This window comes from Nansenia antarctica (assembly GCF_963989245.1).
Source record: "Nansenia antarctica genome assembly, chromosome: 13".
NCBI lineage: Eukaryota > Metazoa > Chordata > Actinopteri > Argentiniformes > Microstomatidae > Nansenia > Nansenia antarctica.
Genome location: NC_137683.1, coordinates 26,940,223 through 26,957,846, shown reverse-complemented (window position 1 = coordinate 26,957,846; position 17,624 = coordinate 26,940,223). Strand labels below are relative to the sequence as shown.

At 47.4% G+C, this 17,624-nt stretch overlaps 1 protein-coding gene across 3 annotated transcripts; it reads right to left on the bottom strand.

Moving 5' to 3' along the window:
• Positions 1 to 143: 143 nt before the first annotated feature.
• Positions 144 to 17,532, bottom strand: LOC308169750 (Fc receptor-like protein 5). Of its 3 annotated transcripts, XM_080544486.1 has the most exons (12): positions 17,331 to 17,516; positions 17,199 to 17,246; positions 16,970 to 17,084; positions 16,159 to 16,200; positions 15,157 to 15,459; positions 14,554 to 14,847; positions 14,041 to 14,343; positions 6,421 to 6,702; positions 5,843 to 6,145; positions 5,250 to 5,528; positions 4,787 to 5,029; positions 144 to 683 (listed from the first exon to the last, which is right to left on the bottom strand). In XM_080544486.1, exons 3-12 carry the CDS (start codon positions 16,998 to 17,000, stop codon positions 658 to 660), a joined length of 2,106 nt encoding a protein of 701 aa, XP_080400612.1. In that variant the 5' UTR covers positions 17,001 to 17,084; positions 17,199 to 17,246; positions 17,331 to 17,516; the 3' UTR covers positions 144 to 657. The 3 variants fall into 3 exon arrangements, with proteins under 3 accessions (XP_080400612.1, XP_080400610.1, XP_080400611.1); XM_080544484.1 differs by lacking the exon at positions 144 to 683 and having other exon boundaries at positions 4,221 to 5,029; positions 17,331 to 17,517; XM_080544485.1 differs by lacking the exons at positions 144 to 683; positions 17,199 to 17,246 and having other exon boundaries at positions 4,221 to 5,029; positions 17,434 to 17,532.
• Between the last annotated feature and the right edge of the window lie 92 nt (positions 17,533 to 17,624).

Here is a 17,624-nt window from a genome sequence, read left to right as displayed (position 1 = left end):
ACTACAGTACATACTCAATGAGTATATACCGCATACTGCCTACTAAACTTTTCCCAGACTATAGTTGACATGCTGCGTTCGGCGCAGTTAATGTGTTGAGGTGCTTGAACACATCAGCAAGATACCAGAACTGTTGATTGTTGATTTGGTATTCTGCTTTATTGTTGATTTTGTATTCTGCTTTATTCTATTTTCTAGTTTATTTTTATTCTGCATATACATGGAAAAAGAAGATATTGTAAAATTCCTCTAAAAAGCAACATTGAAAAATATATCTTTATTATAATCTAATGAAAAAACAATGCATATCAAATCGCAAGGTCAGTGGCTCGATTCCCGGCTGGCCACATGTCGAGGTTTCTTTGGGCAAGACCCTGAATCCCAAATTGCTCCCAATGAGCGGGCCGGCGCCTTGCATGGTAGCTTACAGCCATTGGTGTGTGAATGGGTGAATGAGAGGCCATTGAAAAGCGCTTAATAAGGAGCTATATAAGTGCAGTCCATTTACAACAAGTAACCAACCTTATATTTTGGGTTCTGATGGGGTTAGTTGAAGTAAATTAATGAGGCATTCACAAGTTATATTATTCAAAAATCTATGACAGTTAAAAACAGTTAGGCTACTCCTGAGGATCCGAATCTGACATGGTGATGACATCATTGCTTCTCTTCATCAGGCTGAGCTGTTGAACACAGAAATAAAATAACATGATTTTATATGATGACTGATATGAAATAAAATGTGATATTCAAAGAAGCTCTGTTTCTTTTAGATTCACTGACTCAAGCCCCTCTGTGTGCCAATCTCATGATGGCGGCGCGATTACACGCGAGGCTGGAGGGGCTACCGACGTCGGTGCTTTTTAGCGTTTTTAAACACATTTGTATGTACATTTTTATGTCAGTACTTATAGGGAACTGTTGTGTAAATAGTACCTACAGCAGACTAGACTTACTAGAAGTTGGTGCGCAAAACGAGAGGACGGTAACAGCAGAATTCTTGAAACAGCAAAACATCCCACACGATATCGCTCGGACACCGGGTGAACAATGGTACGCTATCCCAACCCTCAGGCGCAAGCGACGGCGTCGAGATCGTAAGCAACGCCGAGGCCGCAGAGGAGGCCTGCTAGCTAGGCCGAGGAGAAGCCTGGATAAGCCTGCTTTGCCGAGTATATTCCTCTCCAACGTAAGGTCTCTGGCTAACAAGATGGACGAACTGAGACTGCAGGTAGCTTCCAACAACACCGTGGGAGATAGCTGTGTGATTATTCTCACAGAGACCTGGCTCAACGACTCCATCATCGACTCTGCGGTCGGGCTAGAAGGCCGCACTCTACACAGAGCGGACCGGACGCTGCTTAGTGAGAAGACGCGCGGAGGCGGCCTCATTATATCTACAAAGGACAGCTGGTGCTTAAACACGAAAACTGTAAGTAGCCACTGCTCCCCAGACCTGGAATACTTGACTGTTAAATGCCGACCCACATACCTCCCGAGGGAATTCAACGCGGTGTACATAACATCTGTTTACATCGCACCTAACGCAGATGCTAGCTTAGCATTGGCGCGGCTACATGATGTCATCAGTGGTGGACAGAGTGCAGACCCACAGGCAGTACATATAATCGCCGGGGACTTTAATCATGCTGACCTGAAGGTAGTACTACCCAAGTTCTATCAGCATGTTAAATGTGCAACAAGAGGAGAAAAAACACTGGACAAGGTATACACCAACATCAAGCTTGCTTACAAGGCTAGACCGCTAGCTCATCTAGGCATGTCTGACCACGTGTCAATCCTCCTGATCCCAGCCTACACTCCCATGAGGAATAGTGCTCCCATCACCACTAAGACTGTCAGAACCTGGCCAGCAGGGTCCGCGCCACTGCAGATCTGCCTGAATGACACCTCATGGCAGGAATATGAGCATGAGGACCTGGAACAGTTCACATCGTCGTTTCTGAACCACATAGTGAACTGCACCAACTCAGCCACCGTGGACAAACGTGTCCGGGTCTACCCCAACACGAAGCCATGGATGACTGGGAAGGTCCAAAAACTGCTCAAGGAGAGGGACAACGCCTACTCAGCGAAGGACACACTGCTGTACAGCACCACCAGGGCTAACCTAAAGCGTGGCATCCGGGAGGCCAAGGCAGACCACAGAGAGAAGATTGAGGAATGCTTCCTGAGCAACGACTCCAGGCGGGTGTGGCAGGGGGTTCAGCACATGACAAACTTCAGAGCCAACAGGCTCACAGCCGCGGAGGACGACCCCCTGCTGGCGGAAAAGCTGAACTCCTTCTACGCCCGGTTCGACGAGGGGCGAACGGAGGTAACCACAACACAAACACCACTCTCTCCAGCTCTCAGCAGCCTCACCCTCACAGAGCATGAAGTGAGACGCGTGCTGAAGGCGGTGGACCCCAGAAAAGCCCCAGGGCCGGATGGCGTCCTGGGACGGGTGCTGAGGGACTGCGCCGACCAGCTGGCCGGGGTTTTCACCAACATCTTCAACCAGTCCCTGTCCCAGGCCACCATCCCACCCTGCCTGAAAACCTCAACTATCATCCCAGTCCCGAAGAAAAGCACGGTGAGCTGCCTAAACGATTACTGCCTGGTGGCACTCACACCAATCATCATGAAGTGCTTCGAGAAACTAGTCCGGGCCCACATAGTCACACGCCTCCCGCCCAACCTGGATCCATACCAGTTCGCCTACAGAGCCCACAGGTCCACAGAGGTCGCCATCGCGACGACTCTCCACTCCACTCTATCCCACCTGGAGAGGGGAAACAGCTACGCGAGACTGCTCTTTGTGGACTTCAGCTCTGGATTCAACACCATCCTTCCAGACAGGCTAGTGACCAAACTACTAGACCTGGGACTATCACACTCTATCTGTGCATGGATCAACGACTTCCTGTCTGACCGCCCCCAGAGGGTGCGGGTGGGCTCCCACACCTCCACAGCCCTCAGACTCAGCACTGGGTCCCCCCAGGGCTGCGTGCTAAGCCCCATCCTCTACAACCTCTACACCTACGACTTCACCCCCGTCCACCCCAGCAACTCCATCGTAAAGTTTGCAGACGACACCACCGTGGTGGGCTGCATCTCGGGGGGGGACGAGGCGGCGTACAGGGATGAGGTGGAGCAGCTGGGCAAGCTGTGCAAGGTTAACAACCTGCTGCTGAACCAGTCAAAGACCCAGGAAATCATCGTGGACTTCAGGAGGAAAAAATCTGAGGTCCAGCCCCTGCTCGTCGATGGAGGGAGCGTGGAGAGAGTCTCAACCCTCCGATTCCTAGGGGTGCACATACAGGATGACCTGTCCTGGAAGACCAACACAGCAGCCATCATCAAGAAGGCACAACAGAGGCTCTACTTCCTGAGAGTCCTCAAGAAATACCACATCAGACAGGAGCTGCTTGTGACCTTCTACCGCTGCGCAGTGGAGAGCATCCTCACCTACTGCATCTGCGCGTGGTTCTCCAGCTGCACAGCCGCAGAGAGGAAAGCGCTACAGAGGGTCGTGAGATCGGCCCAGAAGATCACCGGCGCCCCCCTCCCCTCTCTGGAAGAGCTGTACAACACACGCTGCCTCCAAAATCTCCAGGGACCCATCCCACCCTGGGAACGAACACTCTGTTCGGCTGCCCTCGGACAGGCGGTTCAGGACCATGTTCGCAAGGACAAATAGACTGAAGCTCAGCTTCTACCCCAGGGCCATTCAGATCCTGGGCCATTCAGATCCACAGCAAAGACCTAGGTTCTAGGCCCTGGACAATCTAGACAATTTGATGGCAGCTACTAGATTGTAATCAAGTGCAATACTGAAACACAACTGTGAACATTTCAAACCTGCAAACTGCGACACTTTAAATGAATGTGCAATAACACTATGTGCAATATGACAACCCTCGGGTACATAAGGTTCAGAGATAGGAAATGTTAGAATAGGTATAGCATAGCATAGAGTACAGCACAGTGTTTTATTTGTATAGTATAGTATAGTGGATAGTGTACATAGCCTTTATTTATGTAAACCAGCTCTTTTCCCTTCTTGTTTTTAGTTTTTTTTTCCTAGCACCAGGGGAGCCCCCCCTCCCAAATTTCGTTGTATGGTACCTGTACTATATCAATGACAATAAAGACCATTCATTCATTCATTCATTCATTCATTCGACACCAGGTAGTTACCATGGTGACAAACTCACTGAGGCACCACAGAAGCCCTTCTTTCCACAAAGTTACCTCATAGTTTCTTAGTAAATACTGGGTAATTACCAGTTAAAACTATTAAGTAATACACATGATCCTAGCAACGCGAACCTAGAAACGACAACTGTCAAATTGTTCCCATTCTGACACCAGAGGGCAGTGTTCCCATTCTGACACCAGAGGGCAGTGTTCCCATTCTGACACCAGAGGGGTGAGACCTGTAGCATCTATGGCCCCATACTACAGTAGAACTTCCCTGAGTGTATGTGGCTGCCATGTTGTATTCACAGTGTAGACAGGGGAGTGTTCAGGAGGGTCAGCTAGCTGTAGTGTAGACAGGAGTAGGAGTGCTTACAGTTTAGCAGACACAATTAGAGATTGCAGGGACAGAACAGTGACTTAGGGCTACGTGCCTTACTCAAGGGCTCACTAGTGGTGGTGGCCCCAGGTGGGATTTAAACTCATGACCTTCTGATCACTTCTCTGATCACCAGCCCAACTAACTATCCACTAGGCCAGACATTTATATTTCATAATTCTGATAGGAATATAGGAATGGCACCTCTCACTGCCAGCCAGCTCTCTGGTGACTCTCCTCTGTCAGAGCTTTTACACTTGTAGAATCCTTCATCTGACTGTGACACTGCAGGGATGGTCATCTCTCCTGTCCTCCCAGCCCTGATGAAGGATCCATCTCTATAGAAATCCGCCGGGAGGACAGAGGGAGGCTGAGATCGGCAGCGCAGAGTCACAGCGTCTCCCTCAGTCACAGGCAGGGCGGCGCTCTCCAGGATCACAGCACCATCTGTATAGACACAGGAGCAGGAGCTGCACTGTCGATGTTCTGTTCTGTTTCTAGAAGAACATTTTCTTAACGAGACACCAAACTACTGTAGAACTGAGAATAGCTCACCAGTTCACGGAGGTACACAACAATACAGTGTTTTTGATTTTCTATGAGAAAGATTTTCTTGAGAACGAGACTAAGAGACACCAAACTACTGTAGTACTGAGAATAGCTTTACCAGTCACTGTGATGTTGACAGCATTGCTGTACTCTCCTGACCCAGACTCACACCAGATCACTCCACCGTCACGGTATTGCGATAAAAAGGGGAGGAGGGTGCATGTGGGTCCAGTTGATGATTCAACAGAGAGAAACTCTGTGTGAAAAATCTGTGTGAACGTCTTCACTCTCCATCCAGTAGAGTTCCCCTGCACCTCACAGCTCACTGAGACAGACTCGTCCTTAAAGAACTGAGATCTGTTGGGACTGATAGTCAGAGAGGCTGGAGAAGAGAGGCCTGAGAGAGAGAGAGAGAGAGAGAGAGAGAGAGAGAGAGAGAGAGAGAGAGAGAGAGAGAGAGAGGAGAGAAAGAGAGAGAGAGAGAGAGAGAGAGTGAGAGCGAGAGAGACAAAGTGGGGGAAAGAGTGAGAGAGAAAGAGAGAGAGTGAGGAGAGAAAGAGAGAGAGAAGGGGGAGGGAGTGAGAGGGAGAGAGAGAAAGAGGGGGAGGGGGAGAGACAAAGACAGAGAGAGAGATAGTGACAGAGGGAGGTCAATGTTCTGATGGAGACAGGGTCATAGTTCAGAGTTGAAACAGTACATCAGTAACTCACCTGCTACCCAGAGGAGCTGAGCAGAGCTGTAGCGTGTATAATAGACTGGGTCTCCTCTCCCAGCTCTACATGAATACACCCCTGTGTGATTCAGACCAACAGGGCTGACAGAGTAGGAGCCTCCAGCCCCACGCTCGCTGTCTGGTAGCAGCTCTGTGGAGTAACTCTGTCCATCGTACACGTCCTTGTACCAGTAGAATCTCCAGCCTGTAGACGAGTCTTTAACCTCACAGCTCAGAGTCACTGAGTCTCCAACATTCAGCCACCGTGCAGGAGACACACTCAGGACAGGAGTGGGTTTACCTGTAAGAGAACAGGTGTGAAAGTGTGAAATTGTTAAGTGCAAGAACACAAACGCTGTCTTTCACAAATCTTTTTCTTTGATAAAAGGAGGTACACAGCAGCACAGTGTTTTTGATTTTCTATAATGTTACGAACTAGTGCAGTCAATGAAAACCAGACCGTACAAAATGTGAAGGAAAGGAAGGAACATTTTGAGAAAACTATCACTTTCCACTCATCCTAACAATAACAACATTTAGAGACACCAAACTACTGTAGAACTGAGAATAGCTTACCAGTCACTGTGATGTTGACAGCATTGCTGTACTCTGTACTCTGTCCTGACCAAGACTCACACCAGTACACTCCACTGGTGGATAGAGAGCCCTGGAATGCGCATGTGGGTCCAGTTGATGATTCAACAGAGGGACACTCTGACAGCCATAAACCCTGTGTGGACCTCATCACTAACCATCCAGTAGAGTTCCCCTGCACCTCACAGCTCACTGAGACAGACTCACCAGAGAAGAACAGAGATGTGCTGGGACTGAAGGTCAGAGAGGCTGGAGGAGAGAGGCCTGGAGGAGGGGGGGGAGTGAGAAAGAGAGAGAGAGGGAGAGACACAAAGAGAGAGAGAAAGAGGGTGTGAGAGAGAGGGGGGGAGAGAGAAGAAGGAGTGGGAGAGAGAGAGAGGGAGACAGAGAGTGAAAGGGCGAAAGGGAGGGTTAAGGAGGCGGAGAGAGAGAGTAGGAGAAAGAGAGAAAAGGATAGAGAGGGAGAGAGAGTGAGGGAGAGAAGGAGAGAGGGAGGGAGAGTATTCTGTTCCCACTGCGCGTAACCAGGGCGCAACTTCCACAGATAGCGAACACACACTGACACACAAATGAATCCTCAGACGCTGGAGTAAAGTTTAGTTCTTTACTCAACCCTCAGAAACATGAGTGGTCGTTTGGTTATTTTGTAAAACTGTAAATAAACATAAGAGTACAATTACTGTAATGCTCAAAACTATACTGTTACACTTTCAACATCAACAGTATGTAGCCAACATATAATATCAATATAGCAATACAAATAGTTATACTTAAATAATATAAGCTATGTATTTATAAACATATACATTATACATTGTAGTTAAACAAGAAAAGAAAAGGCAACTTACAAGCAAAGCCTTTTCCAGGGCAAGAATGTAAACAAAGAGATTCTCCGGAGCTTTTTCTCTCAACTAGCTGTTGCACGAGCTATCACGTCTGAACAGTGTGCTCACGTCATGTGACTAATGTTCGTCATGTGACTAATCAAAACCGAAACTGAATAAAGGCAGTAACAAATGTAATGTCATAAAATGTCCACTAGATGTCTCTAAAATGAAAACCTAAGAAACCATGACACTCCCCGTCTGGTATGGAGGAAATACCACTATGAACTAACTCAGGGATACTCAGTCCTTTGGCGACATGAGAAGCACTGTCTCAGATATTGGTCTCAAGAACGTTTTAGCTGTCCCATGTTTGGTGATCTTCACTTCGATTCTTCTGATCTTCCCGTCCTTGTCAGGGAATGTCTGGCTGACTAGTCCTAAGGGCCAGTCGTTGCGCTTAGCTTGAGCATCTTTGAGAAGGACCAAATCCCCTACTTTGAGGTTCGGACGTTCCTCTTGCCACTTGCTGCGACTCTGTAGTGTCGTGAGGTATTCATGTCTCCATCGGCTCCAGAAAGTATTTGCAAGGTGCTGAACCTGTTTCCACTGCTGTCTGTGGAGGTCCGTATCACTGAAATTTCCCGGAGGAGGAAGTGGAGTGCACATCTTCTGCGTAAGAAGCATAGCTGGTGTTAGAAGAAAAGGAGAGTCTGGATCCATTGAGATGGGGGTGAGAGGTCTGGCGTTGATTATGGCTGTAACCTCTGCCATCAGGGTGGAGAGAACTTCATGAGTCAGGCGAGAAGGGCAAGCCTTGAGCAGCATGGAGTCAAGTATGCGCCTTGATATCCCTATCATCCTTTCCCAGGAGCCCCCCATGTGGGATGAATGAGGTGGGTTGAAGACCCATGAGCAGCCCTCTTCTCCCAGGTACTTTCGAATGCTAGGCATGTTGGGGTCGGTCAGCAGAATGTTCAGCTCTCGGCATGCGCCTGTGAAATTTGTTCCACAATCTGATCTAATCTGTTTGGCAGGTCCTCTTAGACTAAAGAACCTGCGTAGCGCATTGATAAAGCATGATGTGTCCATTGACTCAATCAATTCGATGTGGACAGCGCGCGTACTTAGACATGTGAAAAGAACAGCCCATCTTTTACTGTTTGCCTGTCCTCCTCTTGTGCGTCTTGTGCTTACATGCCAGGGGCCGAAGACGTCCAGTCCCACGTAGGTGAATGGGGGTTCAGTACTCAGGCGATCAACAGGTAGGTCGGCCATTATCTGTTCCGTCACTCTGCCTCTGAGCTTCTTGCAGGTTACACAGTCGTGAAGGATGCCTTTGATCAGTCGTCTTGCTCCCATGATCCAGTACCCTTCGGTAAAGACTCGGCCTTGGTGCATCACCCTTTGGTGATGGTGTTCCACAAGTAGCTTTGCGATGTGTTTCCGTCCCGGAATAACAAGAGGGTGTTTTTCCTTGTAGGCGAGATCTGAATGTCTGAGCCGTCCCCCTATTCTCAGGAGGCCTTCTTCGTCGCAATAGGGATTGAGTTTCTTCAGAGGACTACTTCTTGAGATGTCCTTTCCACTTGCTATGCACGCAAGTTCGTCCTTGTAAGCCTCTCCTTGCACGCATTTGATGATGATGAGTTCAGCTTTTGTCAGTTCTTCAGCTGTGCGAGGCTGCTTGCAGTGATGCCATGAACTGCAAGTTTGATCCTGATCTTTACTGGTAGCCTTACAGGATTCCACGATGTGGATGAGTGAACTTGTTGCTCTCACAAGTCGCTTCCATGAGGAAAAACGCTCGAATCTGTGAGATCCAAGGTGTGTTCTGTCGTTGGGCAGGTTGGTGATGTGTGCCCGCACCTCTATGTCTGAGTCCGGGTTGATGAGGTCAAAGACTTCAGGTGATGATGGTTCCTCTACTTGTAGCAGAAACGTTGGTCCTCTAAGCCAGGTTGTCTCACCTAGCATAGCTGCAGGCACAGAACGTGTGCCAAGGTCAGCTGGGTTATGGCTTGTGGAGATGTAGTGCCACTGGGTTGGTTCAGAAGACCGCCGTATACGCTGCACTCTGTTGCTCACATATACATAGAACCTTCTTGTCTGGTTGCTAATGTATCCTAGGACAACTCGGCTATCTGTATAGAACTTGACAGCATCCAGAGCTATATCTAGCTCGCTTGTGACTAGCTCAGCGACTTCCACACCCAACACGGCAGCTCCCAACTCCAATCTTGGGATAGTGTGAGCCGACTGTGGAGTTAACTTAGCTTTTCCAAGGACAAATCCTACTTGACATTTTTGCTCAACATCAATTACTTGGAGATAGGCGACTGCTGCAATAGCCTTCACTGAAGCGTCTGAGAACACGTGTAGCTCCTTTCTTATGGCTGTTGAGATTGTAGAAGCAGAATAGGTTCTTGGGATCTCCAACTGCCTGAGGTCTTGAAGAGAGCTTCTCCAAGCGTTCCACTCATCTTCCCTTTCTGGAGGAAGAGGAGAGTCCCAGTCGGAGGCTTCGTTTGTGAGCTCTCGTAACAGGATCTTTCCCTGTATCGTAACTGGTGCAACGAATCCAAGTGGATCGAAGAGGCCGTTGACAGTAGCTAGAACACCCCTACGTGTGAAAGGCTTTGTGGATTCTGCTACTTGAAACGTGAAGACATCTTTCTTCAGATCCCAACTCACTCCAAGGCTCCGTTGAATAGGAGTGGGATCGACATCCAAGTTTAGGTCTTTGAGTCCCTTTGCTCGGTCCTCAGCAGAGAATGCTTCCATAACCTCCTGGCTGTTGGAAGCAACTTTGTGAAGTCGCAGGTTCGACACAGCAAGCATCTCCTGTGTCCGCTTCAGTAGGTCGATGGCTTCACGTGCTGTGGGCCTTGACAGGAGTCCGTCGTCAACGTAGAACTCTCTTTCGATGAACTGTTTGGCGTCAGACCCAAATTCTTCTTCACCATGAGCTGCAGCACGTCTGAGACCATAGATTGCCACCGCAGGAGAGGGACTGTTCCCGAATACGTGAACCTTCATGCGGTACTCACATATGTCGTTCCTAGGATCGTTGTCCTCGTACCACAGAAAGCGGAGAAAGTTCCTGTGGTCTTCTTTCACAACGAAGCTGTGAAACATTTGTTCTATGTCCACAGTGACAGCGATCGGTTCTCGTCTGAATCGCACCAGTACTCCTAAGAGGCTGTTATTTAAGTCCGGACCAGAAAGGAGAACATCGTTCAGTGACACGCCTTTCCATTTTGCACTGGAATCGAAGACGACTCGAATCTGGCCTGGCTTCTGAGGGTGATAAACCCCGAAGATAGGTAAGTACCAACATTCTTGTCCGTTCTCCAATGTAGGAGCCAGCTCAGCATGATCACGGTCGAAGATGTTCTGCATGAACGCGATGAAGTGCCTCTTTATCTCGGGCCTTTTCTCCAGTGTGTTTTGAAGAGAGGTAAGTCGTGTGAGGGCCTGGCCTCGGCTGTGAGGGAGTTGCTGACGTGGTGTTCTGAATGGCAATGGTGCCACCCAGCTGTTGCAGTCATCCATATACATTTCTTTGTCCATGACCTTTAAGAACAGTCTGTCTTCAATAGAGAGTCCAATCTTGTTGTCATCCTTGAAGATGGTGCTCCCTAAGTTGCATTCCCGGATACTGTGGGTGCCTTGCGCTGGGGCAATCTGATGTGCTGGCTTCGGAACATATTGCTCCTTCACCTGGATCCTGTTCGGACATGGGCTGAAGAATGAAGGGCGTTGGTTCTCAAGCACATTGGTGCGGTAGCTTTGGATGTCTGAAGGCTTGTGGGCTGCCTCTAGGCAGACTTCTCCTATGATGACCCATCCCAGGTCGAGTCGTTGTGCGTAGGGGGCGTCATGTGGACCGTTCCGTTGCTCCCGCACTTTATGAACTCTAAGGATGTCTCGGCCTAGCAAGAGAAGGATCTGTGCTTTAGAATCCAAAGGTGGTATACCATATGCTATGGGCTTGAGGTGGGAATGATGCAACGCTGCTTCTGGCGTAGGTATCTCAGCTCTTTCGGTGGGAATGTTGTTACACTCTATTAGTGTAGGTAGTGTCACTGTTGTAGCTCCATCCACAGATTCCACCACAAAGCCTGTGGCTCTCCTTCCTGTCATCTGAGTTGTACCTGCACATGTACGAAGTGTGAATGCTGAATCTGACCCCTTGATGTGGAACATATCAAAGAATTCAGACCTTGCAAGCGACCTGTTGCTTTGGTCATCCAGCACAACATATGCTCTGGTTGCTCTCTCTGGGTGTGCTTCTGGGAATATATTCACCAGGCAAATCTTCGAGCAGGATCTGCCGCTTTGACCCTCTCCACAGACTTCTGTGCAATTTGAGGTGACTGCAGATTGGTCTGATCCTCCTTCTCCCTCCCCGCCATCCTCAGATGGGGCTGGAGGCGGAGGTCCTGGATGAAGAGCCGTGGTGTGGCTGTTACTCTCACATTCCATGCACTTGATGGCTGTGGTGCAGTTCTTGGCTAGATGAGTAGTTGTGGAACAACATCTGAAGCAGACACCGTTGTCTTTGAGGAAGGCCTTGCGCTCCTCGAGGGGCTTGCTTCTGAAACCTCTGCAGCGTGTTAGGGGGTGTGGCTTCTTATGGAGAGGGCATAGTTTTTTTATGTCCACTGCTGTTCGGCCTGAACCGTCTCGTGTGTCTTTCTCGTGAGAGACATCTGTCTTATGTGCAGAGACCATGCTCTTACTTTGTCTCTTGAATGGCTGCTCTGACTTCATCTGGGCTGTGTTACTCATCGATAGCCTGAAGCTTGGGTCATTGCGAGCTCGTGCCTCTTTGGTGATGAACTCGCAGAAGAATGTGAATGGGGGAAAAACTACCTGTCGCTCAGCTTTGTATCTGGAACCCTGTGATATCCATTTCTCTTGGATGTTGTAGGGCAACTTGTCTACGATGGGCAAAATGCCGCGTGAAGTGTCCAGATAGCTCAAACCAGGCAGGTAACCTTCGAACATGGCTGCTTCCAACTCTTGGAGAAGGTCACTTAGCTCTCTCAGCTTCACAGGATCTTTATTGCTGATCTTTGGGAAGTTCTCCAGCCTGTCGAAGAGGGACTTTTCAATTACCTCTGGAGACCCGAAGCACTCTTCTAAGCGTTCCCAAGCTTTGCATAGACCTTGAGATGAATGACCTACATGTACTGCTCTTATTCGTTTCACGTGCTTTGCAGATTCACTCCCTAACCACTTAATCATGAGGTCCATCTCTTCATTAGCACTGAGTAGTAGTCCGTCAATGGCGTTCTTGAAGGACGACTTCCATGCCCAGTAATTTTCTGGGTGATCATCGAACTTGGTGAGACCGGAGGTTACGAGGTCTCTGCGTGCTAGGTACCGAGCCACATCACTGATGTCGGTTGTGTCACCGCTTCCTGTTGGTTTGTATGGTGAACCCTTGGGCCTGCTGGGTGTGAGCTGCTCTGATGTCTTTGGCCTACTAGGTCGCAGTGATGGAGAGCTGTGCTCATGCTTCACGGTGGAGGAGTGCTGTCTCTCGTATGAAACAGCCAGACGCTGTCTGGGTGGTGAGGAGGATCTCAGCCTATGGACTATCGGTTCCAGATTGGCTATAGAGTCCTTAACATCTTCGGCAGATAGTGGTAGCTGTGACTGTTGTTCTACGTACTGGCGTGTGCGGTCAACAGTGGCATGAATGACAGCTTCGATACCGTTGTTTTCTTCCTCCGCTGCTGCTTCGAGAACATTAGCTTCAGCGATGGCTTCTGCCACTTCTTTCTCATGCAGCAAGTTCTATAATTTTGCTTCCATTTGGGCTTTTTCGATCATAATCTCTGCTTCCATTTTTGCATAGCCAGCACGTGTGCGTGCTACTTCCACTTTGACACGTGCATTGACAGCTGCCCTACTGGCTGTTGATTTAAAAGACCTAGATGTGCTAGAGGCCACTGACCTTGTCTCAGCATTGCTCAACTCTTCCATCATGAATATTGCTGTGTGCTTGGCGTGAGCAAGGATGATGGGAAGCAGTGCTTGCGCTGAAGATCTCTCTCCTTGAGTCGATCCGCCCGCTGAGTGGTTGCTTTTTTACTATTCTGTTCCCACTGCGCGTAACCAGGGCGCAACTTCCACAGATAGCGAACACACACTGACACACAAATGAATCCTCAGACGCTGGAGTAAAGTTTAGTTCTTTACTCAACCCTCAGAAACATGAGTGGTCGTTTGGTTATTTTGTAAAACTGTAAATAAACATAAGAGTACAATTACTGTAATGCTCAAAACTATACTGTTACACTTTCAACATCAACAGTATGTAGCCAACATATAATATCAATATAGCAATACAAATAGTTATACTTAAATAATATAAGCTATGTATTTATAAACATATACATTATACATTGTAGTTAAACAAGAAAAGAAAAGGCAACTTACAAGCAAAGCCTTTTCCAGGGCAAGAATGTAAACAAAGAGATTCTCCGGAGCTTTTTCTCTCAACTAGCTGTTGCACGAGCTATCACGTCTGAACAGTGTGCTCACGTCATGTGACTAATGTTCGTCATGTGACTAATCAAAACCGAAACTGAATAAAGGCAGTAACAAATGTAATGTCATAAAATGTCCACTAGATGTCTCTAAAATGAAAACCTAAGAAACCATGACAGAGAGAGAGACATAAAGACAGATGGAGAGAGTGACAGGGGGGGTCAAAGTTCAGACTGAGACAGGGTCATAGTTCAGAGTTGAAACAGTAACTCACCTGCTACCCAGATGAGATGAGCATGGCTTGTGTATGTATGATAGACTATTTCTCCTCTCCCAGCTCTACATGAATACATCCCTGTGTGATTCAGACCAACAGGGCTGACAGAGTAGGAGCCTCCAGCCCCACGCTCGCTGTCTGGTAGCAGCTCTCTGGAGTAACTCCATCCATTGTCCACGTGTCTGTACCAGTCGAATCTCCAGCCTGTAGACGAGTCTTTAACCTCACAGCTCAGAGTCACTGAGTCTCCAACATTCAGCCACCATGCAGGAGACACACTCAGGACAGGACGGGTTCTGTCTGTAAGAGAACAGGTGTGAAAGTGTGAAATTGTAAAGTGCAGGAACGCAAACGCTCTCTTTCACAAATCTGTTATTATTTGTTTTTGTCTTTACTCTTGCTTTGATAAACGGAGGTACATGACAATACAGTGTTTTTGATTTTCTATGAGAACAGTTTCTTAATGAGACTAAGAGACACTGAACTACTGTAGAACTGAGAACAGCTTACCAGTCACTGTGATGTTGACAGCATTGCTGTACTCTCCTGACCCAGACTCACACCAGTACACTCCACCGTCATAGTGGTTGGATACAGAGTATATCACGCATGTGGGTCCAGTTGATGTTTCAAACACTTTGAGACACTTTGACAGCCGGAAGTGTTTTGTGGAAATCCGTGTGAACGTCATCACTCTCCATCCAGTAGAGTTCCCCTGCACCTCACAGCTCACTGAGACATACTCACCATAGAAGAACTGAGATGTGTTGGGACTGATGGTCAGAGAGGCTGGGGGAGAGAGGCCTGGGAGAGAGAGAAGGGGATGGAGGGAGACAGTGACAGTGAGAGAGGGGGAAAGAGAGGGGGGGAGGGAGGGAGCAGGAGAGAGAGGGCGGGAGAGAGACAGACAGAGAGAGAGGAATAGATAGAGAGGGGTAGGGAAGGACAGAGAGAGAGGGAGAGGGAGAGGGAGAGAGAGGTAGAGAAAGAGAGGGAGGGGGAGAGATGGGGGAGGGAAAGAAAGGGAGAGAGAGAGACAGAGGGGCGGGGGTCAAAGTTCAGACTGTGACAGGGTCATAGTTCAGAGATGAAACATGTACATCAGTAACTCACCTGCTACCCAGAGGAGCTGAGCAGAGCTGTAGTGTGTATTATAGACTGGGTCTCCTCTCCCAGCTCTACATGAATACGCCCCTGTGTGATTCAGACCAACAGGGCTGACAGAGTAGGAGCCTCCAGCCCCACGCTCGCTGTCTGGTAGCAGCTCTGGGGAGTAACTCTGTCCATCGTACACATCCTTGTACCAGTAGAATCTCCAGCCTGTAGATGAGTCTTTAACCTCACAGCTCAGAGTCACTGAGTCTCCAACATTCAGCCACCGTGCAGGAGACACACTCAGGACAGGATATGGTCTTTCTGTAGGAGAACAGGTGTGAAAGTGTGAAAGTGTAAAGGGTAAGAACACAAACGCTGTCTTTCACACATCTATTATTGTTTTTATTGTTCTTACTCTTGTTTGATAAACGGAGGTACACAACAATACAGTGTTTTTGATTTTCTATAAGTATTTTTTTTTTGCGAACGAGACTTAAGAGACACCAAACTACTGTAGAACTGAGAACAGGACTCATAGTTAGCATCTGTAAGAGAACGTGAAAATGAGTGTAAAGCACAAGAACACAAACGCTATCTTCCACAAATCTATTATTTAAATCTATATTTCATTTTACATTTACATTTACATGTTTGGCATTTAGCAGACGCCTTATTCCAAAGCGACTTACAATCGATACATTTGACTAAGCAAGTGAATCATCAATTCACCAGTCGTAGCAGGAAGAGTAATCTGGCTCAGGCCAGGGGCCATTGGCAGTCGTCGTGATAGAAGAAGAATGATTTTTAAAAATACATATATATATTTCTTTTTAGACACAAGAGAAACAGTACAAGGGGGTAAGCAGAAATCTTAGTACGGTATTCTTCTTATTTTTAGCCTCTAATATTTAGTAGGGTTAGGGTTAGCTTAGGGTTAGGGTTAGGGTAGAGCTGGGAAAATGATAACTGATCGTAACTTGATGTAAGATGGAACATCTGAAGATACAATCACCAACTCACCTTCAGAATGAGTGTGTCCAGAGTAGATGTAAGCACTCATCACTGAAACACATAGAGAGAGAAACTCATGAGACTCACTACATTCTAAATATCACTCAAGATTACACCCGCACATGGCTATTTATGATGATGTGGGTAGGGAGTATGAAAGGGGAAAAGCCCCCCAGAGAAATAAAGACAAATACGAATATTTATTTATTTATTTGTATTTATATTATTTATTTATTTACCAGGGACAGTGCACATTAATCAACCAATCAGTTTCCACATCAATGTAAATGTGCCAGAGTTAGCTCATGAGCTAATTTCCATCTGTAGTCCCTGAGCAGGCTATTACAAAATGAACGGTGTAGTGTTATTAAAAACATCAGCAAGCACAACAAAACGACACAACAGGCAATACACTACATGACAATACAAAACAAAGCAAGACAAGCAGATAAGCTGATGTACAAGATGTACAAGATAAGCAGGCACAGTAAAATGATGCAACATTGCAATACAATACAAAACGAGACAAAACACAGATACTAATACTACCTCCCACCCGAGTTTCCTAACAAACTGTAGGTATTTAGTGAACGTAAAACTGTTGGTTATGATATAGCGTGGGTTCTTCATCGCTTAAATTATGCCAAAAAACAGAGACTTTTTTTTCTCTTCACAACACTTGTTTGGTTTGGTTTCACAATTCCCGACATGCGGACCTTTTCACCAAGCCGTGACACATATAGTGAGACGCACACTATGCACAATACACACGCACACGCTCACACACACACACACACACACACACACATATAGTACTCACAGAGTATGATATAGAGTGAAGTGTGTTCCATCCTGTCCTGCCAGTGACTGACTGTTTTCAGAGTCTTATCTTAGACCAGAAATTCCCTAAACCACAGCCTGCATACAATCACTTCCTAGAGAGAGGCAGAGAGACAGAGAAGCATGGGAAGGGGTGCTTGAGTCTAAAATTACAAATATTGACAGTTTCTTGTCATCCATGCTCATTCTCAGGTCATATACAACTTTACCTAGCGCTGTCTCTGTGCTGTGGTCTCTGTGAGCCGAAACTTATACAGCTGAAATGTAGGTAATCATTTAGCTGTTTAAATATTTACACAACAAACAAAATGTGGGAAAAGTGAAGGGGGCTGAATACTTACCGAAGTCAAAATACTGTGGGTCCTCTCACTTCATAGTTATGCTAATCAATAAATTCCTATCAAATTCTATAAACAAAAACGAATTTAAGCTAATTCCCCTCACCTAGTATATTTCACCCTCAAGGCACCATCATTTGTTAGTGTTCTTTCTGTCCTTGAAGAGAAACAGCTCTCTTGTGTCTGTTGCTCTGGCGGGATTCCCACATTCTCCTATGGCCCTTGTGTGCTGAACTGGAGCCTCTCCACAGCCGTGTCCAATCAGAGAGCCTCTCCACAGCCGTGTCCAATCAGAGA